The sequence below is a fragment of the Streptopelia decaocto genome (genome assembly GCF_964273445.1).
Source record: "Streptopelia decaocto genome assembly, chromosome: 5".
Lineage (NCBI taxonomy): Eukaryota > Metazoa > Chordata > Aves > Columbiformes > Columbidae > Streptopelia > Streptopelia decaocto.
In genome coordinates, this window is record NC_138659.1 from 41,513,143 (window position 1) to 41,531,535 (window position 18,393).

The following is an 18,393-nucleotide window of genomic DNA, read 5'->3' on the forward strand; positions in this document are numbered from 1 at the left end:
AAGGATACGGAAAGCTTTGTGGCAAAAAATAAACTGTCCACAAAAGATTCCTAACATTCCTCTTCCGTTACAATAATATAGACTTCAAGATGTTCCACAACGTGAACTATAGCTTCGTGCGGTGCAAACCAGCTAACAGAAAAAGAACATTCTTTGTGCAGTTAAAATGGATTAGCTTTAAAACTAAGCAGAAAGGGAAAATTCAGGACTTGCTGCTCTAGTTCCTCAGTTGAATGTTTGGAAAGTTCATGTTTCACGAGCCTTTAAGCAGAGTAAACAGTATCTCAAGGCTGCAGAAGACTGTGCTTGAAGATGAAGGTGGTTAATAATACTATAAGTTATATTAGTAGAGTTTTCTTGCACATATATGATACTGGAAACTTCCACTTGCAGACATGAGGTATTTCGATAAGAACTAGCTCTTGAAATCTTGAAGGAGTCCTCATCCAGTAATCTTAAAGGCACTGAGAAATGATAAGTCTCTGCTGAAAGAACTCCAGCAGCGGAGCAGATGCTCAGCTCTGCTGTCACACTGCAGATGCAATGGACACCAGAGAAAAGGAGCATTTTAAACTCAGAAAAATCCTCTCTAAAGTGAAAATGTCCACTTGGAATACGAAGCATACAACTACATTATGTCTCTTCCAGAAAAATGACAAACACAGCCCAACCCACAAATGGTAAGTATCAAGCAAAGCCTCCTACTATTGACTTTATTTAACTGGATCCTCCTAGAGTTGCAATTAATCCATAGGAATTTTCCCAGTTTTGCAGCTAGCGGAGACTCCAAGTGATTTTATATCAAGCCTCTACAGTTGAAAAAAAAAAAAAAGCCCAACAACTCAAGTCCACATACAGAAACACAAACCCAAGATTCAGAATACCATCTCCTAACACTGAAATCCAGGTATTCTAACAACAACAAACAAAAAACCACACACTTTATTTATTTGGCCACATTCTAAAGACAACACTTACCATGAGTACAACTTATTCTTGGGCTTGAGATACTACAAGTGTCACCATCAACTGCATGCAATAGCACAATGCATCAGAGGTAGCTCCAACACACTTCATGCACTTCCATTATTAAGGAAGAATAATTTTTACTGCCTTTTCTTGAGACAAACTTGACAACTCTGTTTTCTACTGTGCAAATTACTTTATCACTTAATTTACGCTTTTAAGCTTCTTCCTTCATGCTGTTTTTACCAGTGCTGCTTCAACTATTCCAGCTGTCCCTTTAAACTATAATTTGGCTACTGTTTTCTTTTTTTTGGTACATTATTAAAAGCAATGAGGCATTGCATATAATTAGGACTAATTAAGTTGTATGGAAACTAGTTGATTGCTCTGCAAGGAAAAGCATGTAAGTTTATAAATTATTCTTTTTCCATAGACATGGCAAAGCTCCCAAAGCTGTCTTGATACAGAGGAAATAACATTGCAATGGCCAGTATAAAAATCGAAAAACTCACAAGATTCTGAAAGTCTCTGCAAATCTCAATTCTGCTTAATTAAAAAAAAAAAAAAGAGAAATAACAGTGGTGAAAGCTTGGATGGTCTACTCCATTTCTAGAGTTCATAAGCCTTTATTATAATATTATTAGGACTGCCAAAAAAAGCAACATTTCCTGTTTGCATTTTTTCTTTTATTTTGATTTTGGTTGAATTCGGGTTTCCTGTTACAGCTCAACTGACTTTGACCATAAAATACTTTCAGCTCTAAGTTGCTACCCTGAAATCATGAGACAGTTTGGCTACTATGAACCCACAACCTTGGCAAAACTGATTTGTAGAAATTGATACAAATCTCTTCTGTAACTTGCTGAAAAATAATCACCAAATTTAAGGTGTCAGAAGAAACATCTTGTTTTAGAATAAGACAAGTTGGCTTCTGTTGCCTAAACTGTCACAATGAAACATTTACCAGCTCTAACTGTGCCAGCATGAGCCCACTTGATCACAGATTAGAGATGTTTCTCCAGAAAAGACAACTATTCTTACATTGCTAGAGAAGCAGCATCAAGGACCAAGCTCAGGCACCAAACCCTGTGTAGATGCTCAGGCAGCTGGCAACCTCTACTTTGCAGTAATTAAGCAGTTCCTGCCAGAAAAATCACTAAACAGGCTGTATTTGAGCAAAAGAAGCTGGTAATATACTGGCTTGGACCCGGTATCCATCTGGGGCAGTAACTGCCATTTACAGAGAAAGTACTGGAGTCATTAGAGCACATTAAAAACAAACAAACAAAACACCACAACAGCAAACCTGAATTAAAAATCACATACTAACTTGCCTGAAAAGGTCTCTGCCTCCTAAACAAGCTTCTTCATCTCTTCTTCTGTCCTCAAAAATGTCAGAATACTATCCCTTCAAATACAACAAAGTTTAACTCATTAAGTACTTAAAAAGATAAATAGCCTCTGTATTTCTGAACCTGAACTAGAGAGGTACAGCCCAAAACCCAGAATGTTTGAGATGACTAAATCAGTGAGGAGTTATTAATACAAGAGAACACAGTGAAAGATTTTTCTATTTTATAATTAGAAGAGACTATAATGTTTTAATTTTTGTTGATGTTAAACTCCTTTGCAGGGTATAAAATTACTTGGACATTGTCAAGAATGAATTCTTATTCCTTTTATTATTAAAATGATGTAACAAAGGATAAACTACAATATAATGCTAAATACTAGGGACTTTAAAGTGATTCAGAATAAGAAGCTCTGTCTGTATGTTTACCATTATCATCACACTGCCAGGTAAAATAGATCTACCTTAAAGACACATATAGTAACTCAATTGTTTCAAAATAATTTGCTAGATATTAAGATGATCAGTAAAACAGAACAATACAAATACCTTACGAAGTGAATACTCAGCTGTACTCAAAGCAATAATCTTAACATCTCTAGAAGACTACAAAATTTATTTTATGGTTGCTGCTTCTCTCTTCTGGAGTAGAATGACGCAAACCAATGATGACTGATGTACAACCCGCAGCTCTACATCGTGGTCCTCCAGTTTAAATCTTTAATATGGAAGTTAACACGCACTGCCGCATCTGAATTTGTTTTACCACTGCAAATAGCAAATGCACTAGTCCTCACTGTCTTACCAGTGCCTCCATTCCAGCAAAGCAGATCTGACCCATGGAAGCTCTGACATATGCACCAGGTCTCCCTGTTCTACACATCACATGGAAAGAGGGCAAGTCTGGGTAGGTAAGAAAGTGTTTACACCAAAGCCTACACTAAAATATGAGCATTCAGCAAAGCTCTGCTCCCTCTGAAAGGGCAAGTTAGAAGAGGAGGGAAGAAGTTGAATATTCCCTGGGCCCCCGCAGGTTTCCAGCTCCCCATGCCTGCTCTCGCTCACAAAGTGGCAACAGCCCCAAGTCTGCGCACCAGCTGCAAAAACGCTGAATGTGCTCCAGTCAACCTTGATTCATTACACCCCTGGAAGGAGCGGATCAGAGCCGGTGAGCGGCTTCTCCTCTCCTCTCACAGGACACAAGGAGAGGGGATGGGAAGCTGAACAGAAGCACCAGGAGCAGCTCCTCTCGCAGCAGCACGTCCGGCCAACACACAAGGAGATGTTCCATGTGCACGTCCAAAGCTACTGGACTTATTATAATCCTCTTAGTCACGTCTCCGTTCGCCTCTCAGGTCCCAAGATTTCCCGCTTTAAAACGAAAATCTTTCCCATCTGTCTGAAAAGCTTGGCCTTTACTCCCTCCTACTACAACTCTGGTCTGGCCAACCTGCCCAGGCAGCCATTTCACTCTTTCCCTATTAAAATATCCTTGTAAATATGCAATTGATATATCATAAGAAAAAAAAAAGTATATGTAATATTTTACATTTTAGTTGGCCTGAATTACATTCTCAACTTAAAACACCACTAACAATACTCAGCTCTATATATAAATACAGAAATACACTTACAACTAGATACAGATACCAGTTTAAAAAAAAAAACTTAGTTCAGTTACAATTGATTTGTAATCAAAGTTAGCATCCTTCAGGTGGTGAAGTCACCTAAAACAATACTTAACATCCCACAGAGTACTCTTCTAGCACTCACTGCTCCCAAACATTTACAAGAACTCAGAATATAAAGTTTTGTAAACATTTCAGTCTAAAGTTTTGTAAACATTTCAATCTAAACAAAACTTTACAATAAGCCGACCCTACACTTTTCACAGCTTAAGTGATTCCTCATGTTTCAAACGCTGGAATGACGACTTTATTTCTGCCAAATCTCTGAACAATCTGAATATGTCACTGAAGGCCACTTAAAGTAAAAAACCTGACTGCTCCTAAGCAACCCAGAAAACATCCTTATACGTTCAATTGTTCAGTGCATTAAAAAATTTCACACATATTGAGAATCCATGTATTCTGGACCCTAGTGATGCTAATGTCTTCCACGCAGAGGGAGGAAAGAAAATTCTGCAGGATATGTTAGTATTTCAAAAAGGAATTCCTTATAAAGGACTAAAGATTTGATCAAATTTATTCACTGTTTCTGCACATGGAACAGATTAGAAACAGATTCTCTCTTATCCACTCCAGAAGTAAATATACTAAGGAAAAACAGCACTTATGTTTGTTTTATTAAAAAAAAAAGTACTAAGATTCTTTTCCACTATATTAAAAAAAAAATGTATTCCATATCCAGAGTATATAATTCAATGCTATTTTAACTGCTTTAACTGCATGTAAACAAAGGCCATCTAAAGTAATTTAGTATGCCACCTTCTATATACACTTCTCAACCATGGATGCACTTACACATTCAGAACATGCATGACCAAGTCTTACATTCTTTGATGTGGATCACGATTAAATGAAGTATTTTCATGTCATATAAGGATAACATGTATATGTATCCTTCATTTGAATTACATACAAATATGTATTTGTTATTTAAATATATGTGTTACAGATACAGATACGATTTTAAACGCCTTTGTTTTTTTCTTCAAGTGATTAACTTGTCACTCATCATGGTTTTTGTATTGCAGTATCATCTTCTGCACAGGAACTACCTTACAACACAACATCGCTTCTGGCTCAATTACACTGCAAACAGTTCACCAGATCCCAGTTTGTATTTCCACAAGCCATTCAATTATTTTACCATAAAGGTCACGGGGAATTTCTTCAGAAGACATCAATCTGCTATAGCTTTCCATAACATTAAAAATGCATCACTTAATTGACCTAATATTTCTTTTGGAATTACAGATTTTGTTTTTTACATTTCTCAAGATGCTTAGTTTTAAGTTACCAATCTCATATATTCAACTGCTATAAATTTACTGCAGGCACAGTCTGAACAGAACAGAGCCAATGAAAATAGATATAATCAAAGTCCTCCATTCACAGAGTTATTGGCAATAGGGAAAAAGGCAAATTTAAAGGTTAGTTTAAACCACTAATTCAGAGTGGTAATACAGATTCCAAAAACCAGACTTTGCTTAGAAAGGAAAAAAGTATCATCACCTGTAAGTAGGATAAAAAAAATATTTCATAAAGAAAAAAGGAAGTGGTGAAAATATATATAAAACCTCACCATGAAACTTTAGAATATCAATGCAATTACATTTTTTAAAAAAATATATAGGGAGATACTAATAGCACAATTATATACAACATGTATGTATATCATAAGCTCAAAAGGACTGAAACAGCACCTTTTTTAAAACTAGGAGAAATCATTAGTATCAACACTTTCTGCCTCCAGTTATCTATTAACATCGCTTCTTTCAGGCCAGATTTACTTGGCTTCATGCTGATTTTCAGAGGTGTTCTACTACAAACTGCTTAGCTGAATTTCCTTATGAAAATGCTCCAAGTTTTCCTCACAAGGAAATACAGCATAATTCCTTTCCAAGAAGGAAGTTTAACCTGACAAACACCATAATCTGATCTGTTCCATAAGCAGCAGATGATATTTTCATTTTGTTTTGCCAGTCACCTTACTGCTAGTACAAGCAATGAATCTAGCTTTTACAGATACATTGTACCAAGTGAGAAATAACACAGCCCAATCTTTTTTTATATATTATATGCTTATTTCACTTGAATGAACTAGAATAAGGCCTCATTTTTTATTTTCCTTGGCATTCATTCTTATTTGTAATCTTTGCTTTCAAAAGCTCTGTAATATTCCAGCATCCAGAGCAAAAACATCCCGTGGCATTGTGACTCCTACAAAAAGAAGTTATCTTTGAAAGTTAAAAAGCTGTATAGAAGAACTAACCTAAAGAAAAAAAAAATGACCACCCCATAGTTTCTTAAATAAAATGTTGGACAGGTCTAGAAAAGTAGTTTTAGCAGAAAATGGAACAGAGACCGAGCGAAGCCTCCCAGGCCTGGCCCACACAGAAGTTCGGCAAATGGAAGATGGAACCACTCATGCTTCACTTGCATCTACACATGCTCCCAACAGGCAAAAAGCCAAAAGAGGAATGAAGAGTCGCTTTTTGCTTAATATTTGAGAGAAAACTTCTCCATACAAGTTTATCAAGTTTTCTCTGCAAGGGTATTTTTCACAAGGTTTATGGCAAACTTGACACACCAGGCAAGTACTGGAGTTGCATGGAAATGGGGAATTTGGGGCCATGCTGGGGCTGGAACTGCACAGACCAGCTCCTGCCTCTGCAAAAGGGCTCAACCATCAAATCAGACTGGGGAAAGAAAAGCAATTTAATCAAGGTCTTAGAGCAGATCAGTCGAGGATACTGCTTCTAGTCCAGTGACATTTTTATTGGGCTGGATCTGTACCTCTCCAGAGGTGGCGTAACAGCTAAAACATTTAACTGCATACATGCATATCACTTATCAGCTGCTAACTACGGCTTCAAAAAAATCTTCAGCTGATTGCACATGGTGTATGTCCTAGCAAGTGACCACACTGCGCTCCAATAATCCGTAGCTTCTAATAAAATGGGTCAAAATCTGGTCTTTAAAGTTCTAGGGAACACCAACATGGATAACATTAAAAAAACCCTAAGCATTAAAAACAGAAGCTTTATTCCACAGCACTTTAAAACTGTTGATGCCAAGATGCCAAATTCACAAGGCGCAGCTGCTGGCAGCTGGCCATTTGGGAGGCTGGCAGAAGGACTGGAAACCTCATGCCTTTTAAATGCAACATCTATTGTCTGTCTTTCTCATCACAAGTGATACTTCCACAAACAGTTCTTAAAACCCCTTACCCTTGAAAGAAAAGAAAGGTAAAGAGCCAGTTCTCTCTTGTTTCTTCTCCCTCACATGTGCAAGGAACAAACGTCATGGAAGGATACACAGAGCAGCAAGTTTTTCTGTGCTTTATACGACAGAATCCAAGCTATAGAGATAACAAAACTATGCCCCAATCTAGGCTGCATTATGAAGACTTGTTTTCACAACTTGCCATCAGTAAGATCAGCAGGGCAGGGTGTAAAGCACAGCATGGGGTCCATGAACTACACCATGGAACCAGCAAGGCCACTCCAGCCCGCAGTCACCTCCCACTGCTCCGCCACCGAACCTCCAGCTGGTTTATCCAGTTCCCTAAGCGAACCCTGATGCCTCAGTTTAAACTCCAGCCGTTAAGATTAAAGATTTAGGAAGTATTAGTAATTTTTTACCTGTTCAAGAGAACCGCAGCTAAAAGATGCAAAGGCAACCTAAATAACTTTTGACTGCTCTATCAGTGTTTTGTTTCACTGACAAGATACTACAAAGCATCGATAGGCATAAGAAATCTGAAGTTAAAAAAAACCCACACAACCCTAAATCCTGCCAGAACTTTTTCAAGTGGGATGTACAGGCCATTTTTCCCCAGCAGATGTTTCTTGCTGCCCTGGGGAAGGCAAACTGACGCGTGTACTCAGTCACTATTTTATCAAACCAGGATGCAAAAAGCCTTTTCTATTACTGCTGTCTGATCAAACACTTTTATCTATAGTCTTATTCAATACATAACACTAATAAATATTATGCTCCAATATTACAATCTAATATTAGACTTAATATTTTAACTCAACAATTGGAGACATAAAATTAACGTTAAGCTTTGTAGTTAAGAATCTTTTGATTCCTTTACTCTCCAAAGGAGAGACCTCCAATTCCACCATCCATGCTCCCTGAATTAGCACCAGGCACTTCAGGGAGGTACCCACTCATGTGGATCTCCCAGAAAATGTATGAGCCCTTCTGTAGCTGCCCTGCAGGCACAGAGTGCCTGTTACATGCCTTCCCGATTTCTGTGTCCTGGTTTCTGTTACACTAGAGATACACAGCCAGGATAATGAGTAGGACGGACCAGTGTTGCTACATGCCCATCAATCTCTCCTCATGCAATCTGGTTTGCAGCGGAAAAATTAAACATAGTTATGCTACTAGGCAAATGACTTAGCTATTCAGACACCTGGCGTTACCTGGTTTTGTTTTCAACCCTGTATCCATCACATCCATCTTTTCTTGATTAGACAGAGTATTTTCCCCAGTATCCAAAAACTACACTTTTGCATACAAATGTGAGAACTTGTTGAATACCCAGATTCTTCAGACTCTATTAGCTAGAGAGATGACAAGAGATAACAGCAGAAGGGATACAGCCCCATGTTTACTATGAGGATCACAGTTACTCCAACAGCTCCACACACACAGAGCGACCTGGCAGAGAGCTGCTATCACACATGAGCGTCCCCTCATAATATCAGTGAACCTTGAACAGGAAATTTTTTGAAAACTTTTTATTCCTATTCCAGTAAAGAGGATATCGCTCTAGACATCTTTATATAAATCAGCTATAAAAGTTACTGAAACATGAAGAGTTACATTGCCCCATGCAATACATTCATACTGATCTGAACCAGAGACAAGAAAGCCCCGTCATAAACCAAAAATCAATACTAAACAGAAGTTGCAGATACGTTCAAGGAATGTTTCTACTTGCTTAAGTCAAAATTATTTTTAAAACTACCACTGATTAACAGGTTGCATCTTAGAGAATAAATTCTTAAATCAAGTACTCATTCCTTTGGCTACAAGAAGTACACGCAATTAATAAGCTATCTGAACTCCAACTTGTGTGTAGGCATATTAGTTTTTATGCTTAAAGTTCATGAGAGTTACTACTGTGTCTTCACGGTAAGCAATATTACTGTAAAAAAAAAAAGCTATTAGATCTTCGACACAGAGGTCTGAAATTAAAGAAAAGTAGCGTATTTCATTGTTTGACAGGCATAAAGCCAAGAGCCTGAAATAAGTACTCAAAATAGGACATATTTTCCAATGGAGGTAAAGATTACAATATAACCAACAGGAATGTGCAAGCCAGCAATACTTAACTTAGCAGTTCATGCCAAACCATGATAGTCCGTTGTACTACTTAAAAAACACTGAAACTTGAGAAAGTGGTATTATTACAATTGTTAACAAAGGAATGCAGGAACATTTTTAAACTACAAGTCACACAAATTCATTTCATGTATTTATTTTTGTAGAAAGAGACCATTCAGCACTTTATGGATTTGAAAACCTGACAAAGTATTTGATTTTTTTTCTGCTACATGCAAGTTAAACACCGAATGTAAATGCTATTAGAAAGGTTCCAGTTTCCCCACAACTATGTCCTTGTCCAGGTTATGCTGATACATTGCAAAGAACTCAAAAAAAAAATAAAAAACACCAAGAGAAATCTCACAATTTAGTAGAAAAAATATTTTCCTCCTCTAGGAAAAGAAACTGTGTTTAAGTCATATTAAAATAAAGAGTTTGGTAAGATATTTGAGTAAGAATCTAGTCGAAGAGAAGACATACTTCACATCTCTTCCAGCTCCAACAGGGACATGAGGAACTCTAAACACAGGTATAAATCAACAGCATTCTGAGTACTTTTAACTTCAGTTGCAAGCAAGGTGCAGCAATTATTTTAAGCAGGACAGTACATTTAGTTTTATCATACTGATCCCTGCCACCGTCATACCCACCAAAAAAAAAAAAAATAGCCAAAAGAGAAGTATTAATTCCTGCTTACGCATCTAAACACAAAAACCCAATGTAAATTTAACACAGAGCTTGCTATGCCCACACAGAAACCATTACACTCAGGACCACTCTAATTCAGTTACAATTGCCTATTATGCAGCTAATTCACTCAAAGTCTATTAATTCATTTCTTCATGGTCTAGCCTCTAATAAATCTATGCTTTTTAGCAGTCTCAGCAGAGGCCTTGATCTCCTAGAACATCTCCACTGTCTTCAGTACACTCAAATGCAGGTGTTTTTCTTCCCCTCCATCCCCCTCAAACTTTGCTTGTCCCACTTATCAATTTATCATTCTCTGTAGTTGAAACAAACTAGCCAAGAAGTATTACAAGTACTATTTCCCACATAGTTACACATTAAGTAGGGAAAAAATACTTGTTTAAATAGAGCAAGTTTCACCTGATGGATCAGCAAACAAAATAAATCGGTTCTCATTCAAGCATCAGAACTGGGCATTGCGGAAGTGCGGCCTTGGGATTGGGACACGGCCTCAAGGACGACCCTCAGGCAAAGGAATCAACAATTGGTTTGCAGTAGATCTACAGTAAATAGGCTTCACCCAGATTAAATTGTGCCCCACTTGGTCTCAACAGATCCTGCTCTGGAAGATGAACCCAGCAGCAAACAGTGTATTCGTGGTGCTGAGTACTCTTCAGAGTCTCCTGAGCACATAGGTCTGTGCTTTTCTTCATGTGTTTGGTTATCAATAGCCAATTCAAATGATGAATTACCTCATGAGAGAAAAAGGGAAAAAAAAAAAAATCACCATGCATAAAACCACTCATGAAAAAGTCTCTAGATCCCAAAATTAAAATTATCCACAACAGCCCCCAAACCGAATGCTGATGCGTTAAAAAAAACAAACAACCAAAAGAACCACCACGCGCAAACACACAGAACAGAGAAAACCTGAATTCTAACAGGCACAAAGCTGTTTTTTTTTAAAGAAAGAGCCATAGGCATCCACACCACTGCTAGAGTTGGACTCTTCTTGAAAAACAGTGACATGGATTTGTTTGGGTTTGTTTTAACCCAAGTACTGTTGCATGATCTTGCATTATAAAGTCACAAAGTATTTGGGAATGTGCTGTACATACATCCCACTAAAACCTCCAAAGTCTGTTAAAGAAGGTAATGTAGAAAAAGGATTATCTGAAATCCACTGGCATAACACCTTGTAGCCAAAAATAAGAGACACCATTCAAGAGAAAAAGGTGCTGCATTTTGTTTTCATTTTGTCGTTGTTTGTTGGGGTCTTGTTTTGTTTTATTTGTTTTTAAGATGCATGGCCAACTGGGCTAAGTCTATTGATGGCTGTGAAATTAGCCTTTAGATTATATTTTCTGGACAGCTTCACTAAGTTTAGTGTTTTGCATTTTTGTAATAATACTCGGCTGCTATGGTAGCAGGCACTCAGACGTTCCCTAAATCATTCCACAGTATCATCACCTCAGTATTCACCAGAACGTAGTGCAGAGCTGATAGGGTTACTATGAAATACCACCTTCTGTCACTGCTGAAAAGAAAAGCTATCAGTTTTATTTCTATTTGCTTCCTGGGAAATAAAACATTTTAAAGGGATCTCTTCACCAACAAACTCTGACAAAGACATCCAGCGTAAGATAGCTGACAGCCCACTGCAAAGACAGAGTAGTTTATGGAACATTATTCCAATCAGCTATAAGCAAGTAATAAAACAGTCATACAAAATAGTTGGACACAACAAGAACATAATAATTCTTATGTTCAAGGTTTTTAAAACAGCTTTTGCATTTTCCGATATCCCAAACAGAAAAAAAAAAGCTCTTAGAGCAGCTCCCTCTACCTTTCATTTAACATTTAACTTTAGGCCATTCAGAACCAAACTTCAAAACACCAAAGATACTAAACCAATTATTTTGAAGTGGAAAAAAAATATATACCAGGAGCAGTCTCAAATCTATCAATATTTTCTGACACCTCAATCCAGGCTTGATTTCTGCTTCAGCTACAACTGGTGGCAAACTAGCCACAGCATCTCTTTTTTGAAAGAGAGCTACTCAACATCTTGAGCCACAGAAGCACCAAGCCGAACACCGAGCTGCTTCATATTCTTTCTACTCCTGGTTGCTTTTTCACATTTCATCATCAGTAAACAACAGATGTTGACTAGTAAAAAAATAAGGGATGCCCAAGCAAGAACGAGAACATTTCCCAACAGGTTTCTTCAACAGATGCTGTTTCAAACCTGGCTTGAAAGACAACTGAACTACAGATGACATATTTGTCACTTTCCCATAATATAAGAAAGCTATGGTGAATGTGAGAAGAAACTGCAAGTTTTTAAGCATTTAAAATTAACTTTCACAAGTGTAAACATGCTCTCTAGCAGCCAGTAGAAGCAAAAGAAGAGCCTTTAAGCATCTAATATGAATAAGAAGCTGTATTTACACCAGCTCAAATTAAAAAAAGAAAAAACTTTGGAAAATCAGAAATCTGGTCACCACCACCTAGACTACAAAGATGTTTCTCTTCCATGATGCAACGTCTATGTATCTGAAGAACTTCCAGGGAAGGATGTGGTATTAGAAACCATATGAAATGCAACTCTATGAATTTTCTAACAAGTTAGTTTCTGGAGATGGCACACTGCTGCTTCTCCATGGTTCCTTTCCCACTAGGGGGAGTCAAAGTTTACACTCCCAAAAGACAGCAAAAAAAAAAAAAGGGGGGAGGGAAGAGGTTAAAAAAATAAAATCAACTTTGGCTTGTAACCAGCAGTATAATTGACTCTGAATTTCTGGGTACCAGTTTCAGATCTGGCCTTCGTCATGCTCTCCGTGACACCCGGGCAGAGCTACACAGTGATTGAGGTGTTCTACAAGAAAAGGGTAAGTAAAGCCTGCCTTGTAGGAAGTCAAGAGGTGAGATGAAAAGTTGTAAATTACAGAGAGGAAACCGAATGAAAGTGATAATGTTTAACAGTTTAGAGTTTTCAGATAGAAAGAACTATTACGTTGGCCTCTTGTTTCCTAACAAGCACTTTTTCATTACCAATGAGCCAGAAAGTTTAGCTTTCACACAAAAATCATTTATGACTAAGTCCAACACTTGCTTTTCTTCACAAAAAATGGTAACTGATGTAAAAACCCCTCTAACCACCACCTGAAGCATTTGTGTGCTAGACTGGACACACAGCAACCTCTCATCAAGAAGTAGCCAGCATTCTCTTTGCGCTTACTCACTCTACTCTATCAACCATTATGATGATTAAAAAAAACCATTAAAATATGCAAATGAAAAATCTCAGGTTTTGACACTTGCTGCTACTGGATGACACAACTATACAGTATTTGGACTCTGCTTAGGAGCTTTGTTTACCTTCACATGTTTCCTACCTCAGCCAGCAGAAGGAAGGATTGTATGTGGGATGAGATAATGGAAATTTATTTTGCTACTAAAGGAAAATTTTAACGCAACTTTCAATCTTCTTACAGTACTCTAACTTCGACCGTTTTTCTTACCACTTCATACACAGCAATACTTTTTCTTTTCAATACCCACGTTTTTGGTTTTAAGACACTTTGGATGAGCACATCTTTATAAATAGTTGTTGCTGATTACGAGACTTCTGCTTCTCCAAATTCTTTCCTCTTTACTGCATTACATAATGAGATTTTTCTACTAGCACTGAAGTATTAACTGATTAAAGATTAACTCACCCCCAGGAGACAGAATCTCAATTAAAAAAATTCCAGTCATTGCAGCCACCAAGTCAAACCACAGCTCTTCAGTGGCCAACCCAGCTCACCCGCTCTGCTCCTCCACGGCTGTTCTGCCAGGGGATGGTCGGGCAACAAGTGCCCACAGCTCTGTAAGTGAATGAAATGCCTTCCATGCCACAGGAACAACAGTGAGATATTTGCAGGGGTCTATTTGTTTTGAAATTGTAAGTAAATATGTCGGTTACCATGTCAAGTGCTAGCATTGAATGTTTACAAAACAGTAATCCCAGAGGAAGGAATATGCTGCTCCAAACCACCTTCATCTTCCTTTGTTGATCCAAACATGCCCTGAGAGCTGACATAGTAAGACCTGAAACTCACCTCCATTCTCAGGGGCTCTTCAGGGCAGAGAGCAGGGAACATCCCAGGGGAATCACCCCTCTCAGCAACATCCTCAACCAGTTTAAATCTATTAAGCTGCTCTTCGGCAACAAAACCCACAATCACTACTCATGCTACTTTGTCAAAAACTGCCTACGTAACTTCCACTGAGAGATAATTCAAAACACACTGGGCTAAAATATGTAGTCTTAAGCTAAAAACAAAAACAAAAAAAAAAAAGTAGAAAGCAGAGCCCAGGGCAGAGCAAGTCCTGAGGCATGGGCTGTCAGCCCTTCCCCAGCCGTCCCGCTCCCCGGGCCGGGCCGACTGCCCTCGGAGCCTCCCTGCCCGCTGCGCGGCGGCCTCGGCTGTTCCTCGAAAGCCCAGAGCCTGAACCGCCCGGACCGAGCGGGGATTTGGTGTTTTTAAAGATGGATTTCTGAGAGCCCTCGACCTGCGAAGCCGCAGCCCCGCGGCGCGCCGGCTGCCACTGCGGGAGGAGTCCCGGCGGGGCTGGGCACCGGCACCACCCGCCACGCCGGGGCCAGCCCGGACCCAAGCGACATCTGACGCCCGCGGGTGCCCCGTCAGCCGCTCCCCGGCCGCGACACTGGGCTCCGCTCCGGGAGAGCGGGGGAGACAAGGAGCCGGTTCCCCCCAGCCCGTACAGTCCCGTCCGGGGAGGCCACGACGGCGCCGGAGAGCCTGGGACCGGCCCGCGGGGTTCCCGCCGACCCAGGACCGCCCATCTGCGGCGACGGACGGGCTGGCAAGAGGACCCCGGCGCGGCGGCGAAGTGCAAGGCCGGACCGGGCGGGCCAGGGACGCGGCCCTTCCCCTCCCAGTTCGCTGCCCCGCGCCCCCAGGGGACCGCCGCCGCCTCTCACCGCCCTCACCTTGGAGCATGGCCTCCAGTTTCTTCCTGTCCACCCGGAATCGCTCCTCGCCCCACTCGGGGCTGTGCAGGGGCCGCGGCGGGCCGGCCGAGTCCTCCTCGGAGCCGGGCACGGGCGAGTCGGTGCTGCGCTCGCTGTTGGAGCCCGGGTCGGAGAGCGGCTGTTGCAGGTACCCGCTCAGCGGGTCGCACTGAGCCGCCATGGCGCTGCCAGGCGGACCCCGCCGCCGCTCCGAGCCCCACTCGGCCGCCTCCCCGCGGGACGCTATCTGCCCCCACAGCCGCCCCCCCGGCTCATCCCAGCCGCCGCCGCCTGCCAGAGTCCCGGCCCCGGCGCCGCCGCCTGCGCCCGCCTCTGCCTCCGGCTCCCCGCCGACTGTGCGCGCCCCCGGGCCGGCGGCAGCGTCCGCGGCTCGGCGGCGCCCCCAGCCCGCCCGCAACCCGCACAACATCTCCGCCTCCATTGGGCCGCCGCCGGCCCGCCGGGGAGGGGCCGGGGATATCCCCGGCCGCGGCCCGGGAGGAGGGGGCAGCGGCGCGGCGGCGGGAGGAGGGAGGGGCGGGGAGAGGGAGGGAGGATGCCGCCCCCAAAGGCACCGCCTCTTGCTCAGGGCGGGCCGGGGCGGGGGTCCCTGCCAGCGGCGCTCCGGGACTGCCGCCGTCCTGCCCGCCCCGGGAGACGCCCGCCGCTCAGGGCAAGCCCTGCCGTGGGGTGAGCGGTGCCCGGGACGGATGGGGCGGGGGTTGCTGGGCTGCCCGCGGCCCCCTTAGCCGTCCGGCCCCCGCCGCTCCGGGAGCGCCGGCAGCGATCGTGCGGTGCCTGGCGAAACACGCGACGGGCAGGGTGGCGGCCCTGGAAAACGGGCCCCGAATAAGCCCCCCGGCCCAAAAGGGGTGTCTCCGAAACGTGCGTGTGTGTGCAGGAGAAACGGGCAAGCCAAAGTTTCGACGGCACGTCCTGGAAACGGCATTCGCTTGGCAAGGCTGACAGATGTCAAGTATAGGAGGGCCCTGGCTTTCAGCTGGGTGTTTTGTCTGTGTGAAGCCTCAGAAAGGTGAAGTGCCCTGTGCTGCACCGCACTAAACCGGGTCACACATCTCTCACCTTCAAGGCACAGTTGCGTTAATCCACAGCCAGCATCCCGGTGCTAGATTATAGCATAGTGCAGTTCGTGTGGCTTTGCAAACCCTTTAAGCCCTAAAGCACACACCCATGTAGAGAAAGCGTCAGCATGAGTGGACATGCTGGTCCAGTTGCAGTGGTGCCGCTTCTCCATTCCTGCAGCCGGACACAGCCTGGAGGGCTGATCTGCCCAAAGTCTGGATGCCCAGGTCAGGCAGGCGAGGGTGACGCACACATCTCCCTCTTTTTGAGTCTCTCCAGCGCCAGCCAGCTCATTTCTCCCGAATCTGAGCAATTCTCTTTGACAAAAAGAGTTATGCTGCACATCACATATTCCAACAAAAGCTTTCTGTTTCAATGAATCCCTGTTTTCCAATGAAAAAGCAGTCTGCTATGAGATGCTCTAGCAGTGCCGTGTCCGGAATCCCATGAGATCTCCCACCCTGAGAGCACCACAGCTCACCTGCGGTGCTGCAGGTGTCTGTTGTCTGTCTTCTCCCGTACTGGAGGAGCATTCTCAGTTTCATGATGGCCAAACCAGGTTGCTGGAAAGCAACACAAAGATTAGAGCTGACTTAGGTGATGATAAACTCACCACATAGTTAACACAAGCTTGAAGGACCATGTTAAAATTCATCAGGAGCTGTGCTGATACTCCAGGCAGATGGTAACTGCTCTGTGTCCAGTTGCAATACGCAGTGGTTTTCACAGAGGTTCAGGTTTTGACTTGCTGAGTCTTTACATATTTCCCACTTAGTGCCATGACAGTGTGAATTCAACAGTACCCATGGTTTCTTTCGTACACTGTGCACTGTGTGCACAGAGAGAGGCAATCTTAGCGGAAACATCCAGTATTCAGCTCTAGTATTTAATTCACTCAGTGGTCTCACAGCCTCTGTGGATGCTACCCAGTGGCTTGCAGGCAACACACTGCTCGCAAGATTCTGAGACTTCTCATGACCATGGGAAATAAAACAGCTAAAGTAAAAAACTATAGAAAATACAAATATAAGTAACAAAAACAGTACAATTTTCAATTTTCACAGTATTTTGCTTGTAGTGTGATAATACTTCAGCTGTGCAGGGCAGTCTGAGGAAAGACCAAAAGTCTTTTTCTTCCTAGTTCAGAAGTTTACAGTTATTAACCACTTTTTTTGTTTGTTTTGTTTTTTAATATGTGTAATTGAACAGTGTCCATCTCAAAACAACCTGAAATTCAGTGAAATCTGCTGCCTCACCCCAGATCAGCACCAGCTGGAGTTGTCTGTCTTCTAGATGCCAGGACCAGTGAGTTACACAGTCCAAATGTGCAGAAGTTGCGAGTGTTGACAGCATCAATTACAGGCCACAGCAGCTACAGGTGTTTAGCACCTCTGAGCAAAACAATTTTTGGGGTATTTTCCACTCAGAAACTAGTGAGATTTACAGTCAGAGATTCTCAATGTAGGAGGTCCCTTCCCTTGCATTTTATCAGTTTCTCTGATTTAGTCACATAAACCTTTCTCATCAATTAGTGATGGCTGAACTCAGCAGTATTTTTTCCAGCAGCCATGTAAAGAATAAAATAAATCAGAGATCTCTTAAAAATATCGATGTGCAGTTTTTATTCATTGAAAATAACCCTCTCATGGTGTGGTTTTAGACTAAAAACAAGAACTAAACTCTTTGACATCCTATTTAAATCCATATAAATGATAAAAGAAATTAACAGTTTTAGTGATTAGGAGTTATTATTGGTAGTATATATTCAGTAGAGTATAACTTCTGTTGCACAAAAGTTATTTTATTTCTCCCATATGTTTCAGTGGGAGAATAAAATGTCTGTTGCCCAGAAAACTTGAACTAAGTAGGAAACCACATTTTTAATGGCTAAAATAATATTAAATGTGGATACAATTGGGGAAAATGGGTGGAAGTTGGCAGATAAAAGATCAAATGACTGAAGTTGACTTTGGCATATATAATCTATGTTGGCCATTTTTCTGTGGCCAGTAGCTTGATCAAAGAAAAGAATAACAGGATCTTTCTCATTTTGGCATACCGTGTGTATTTTGCCACATTCTCTCCCTCTTTTTTTCATCCTGGTCTCTTTTCCTCACCTCACACACACAGAATATCTGCAAATCTCAGAAAACATGTAACTGAACAGAAAAGTGTTTTATTCCTGCACTCAGCCTCTAAATGCAAAGTCTATTGTATAACATTTGTTGCCGTGGAATAGATCCCATGGATTTGAA

General features: G+C 41.7%; 1 protein-coding gene across 1 annotated transcript in view; it reads right to left on the reverse strand.

Moving 5' to 3' along the window:
- The window catches only part of BICC1 (BicC family RNA binding protein 1), a 102,404-nt gene extending 86,980 nt beyond the window's left edge, over positions 1–15,424 (reverse strand). Inside the window, exon 1 of the mRNA XM_082053081.1 lies at positions 15,035–15,424. Within this exon, the coding sequence (XP_081909207.1) occupies positions 15,035–15,236 (202 nt within the window). The 5' untranslated portion in view covers positions 15,237–15,424. The remainder of the gene's footprint in view (positions 1–15,034) is intronic.
- Positions 15,425–18,393: the final 2,969 nt, after the last annotated feature.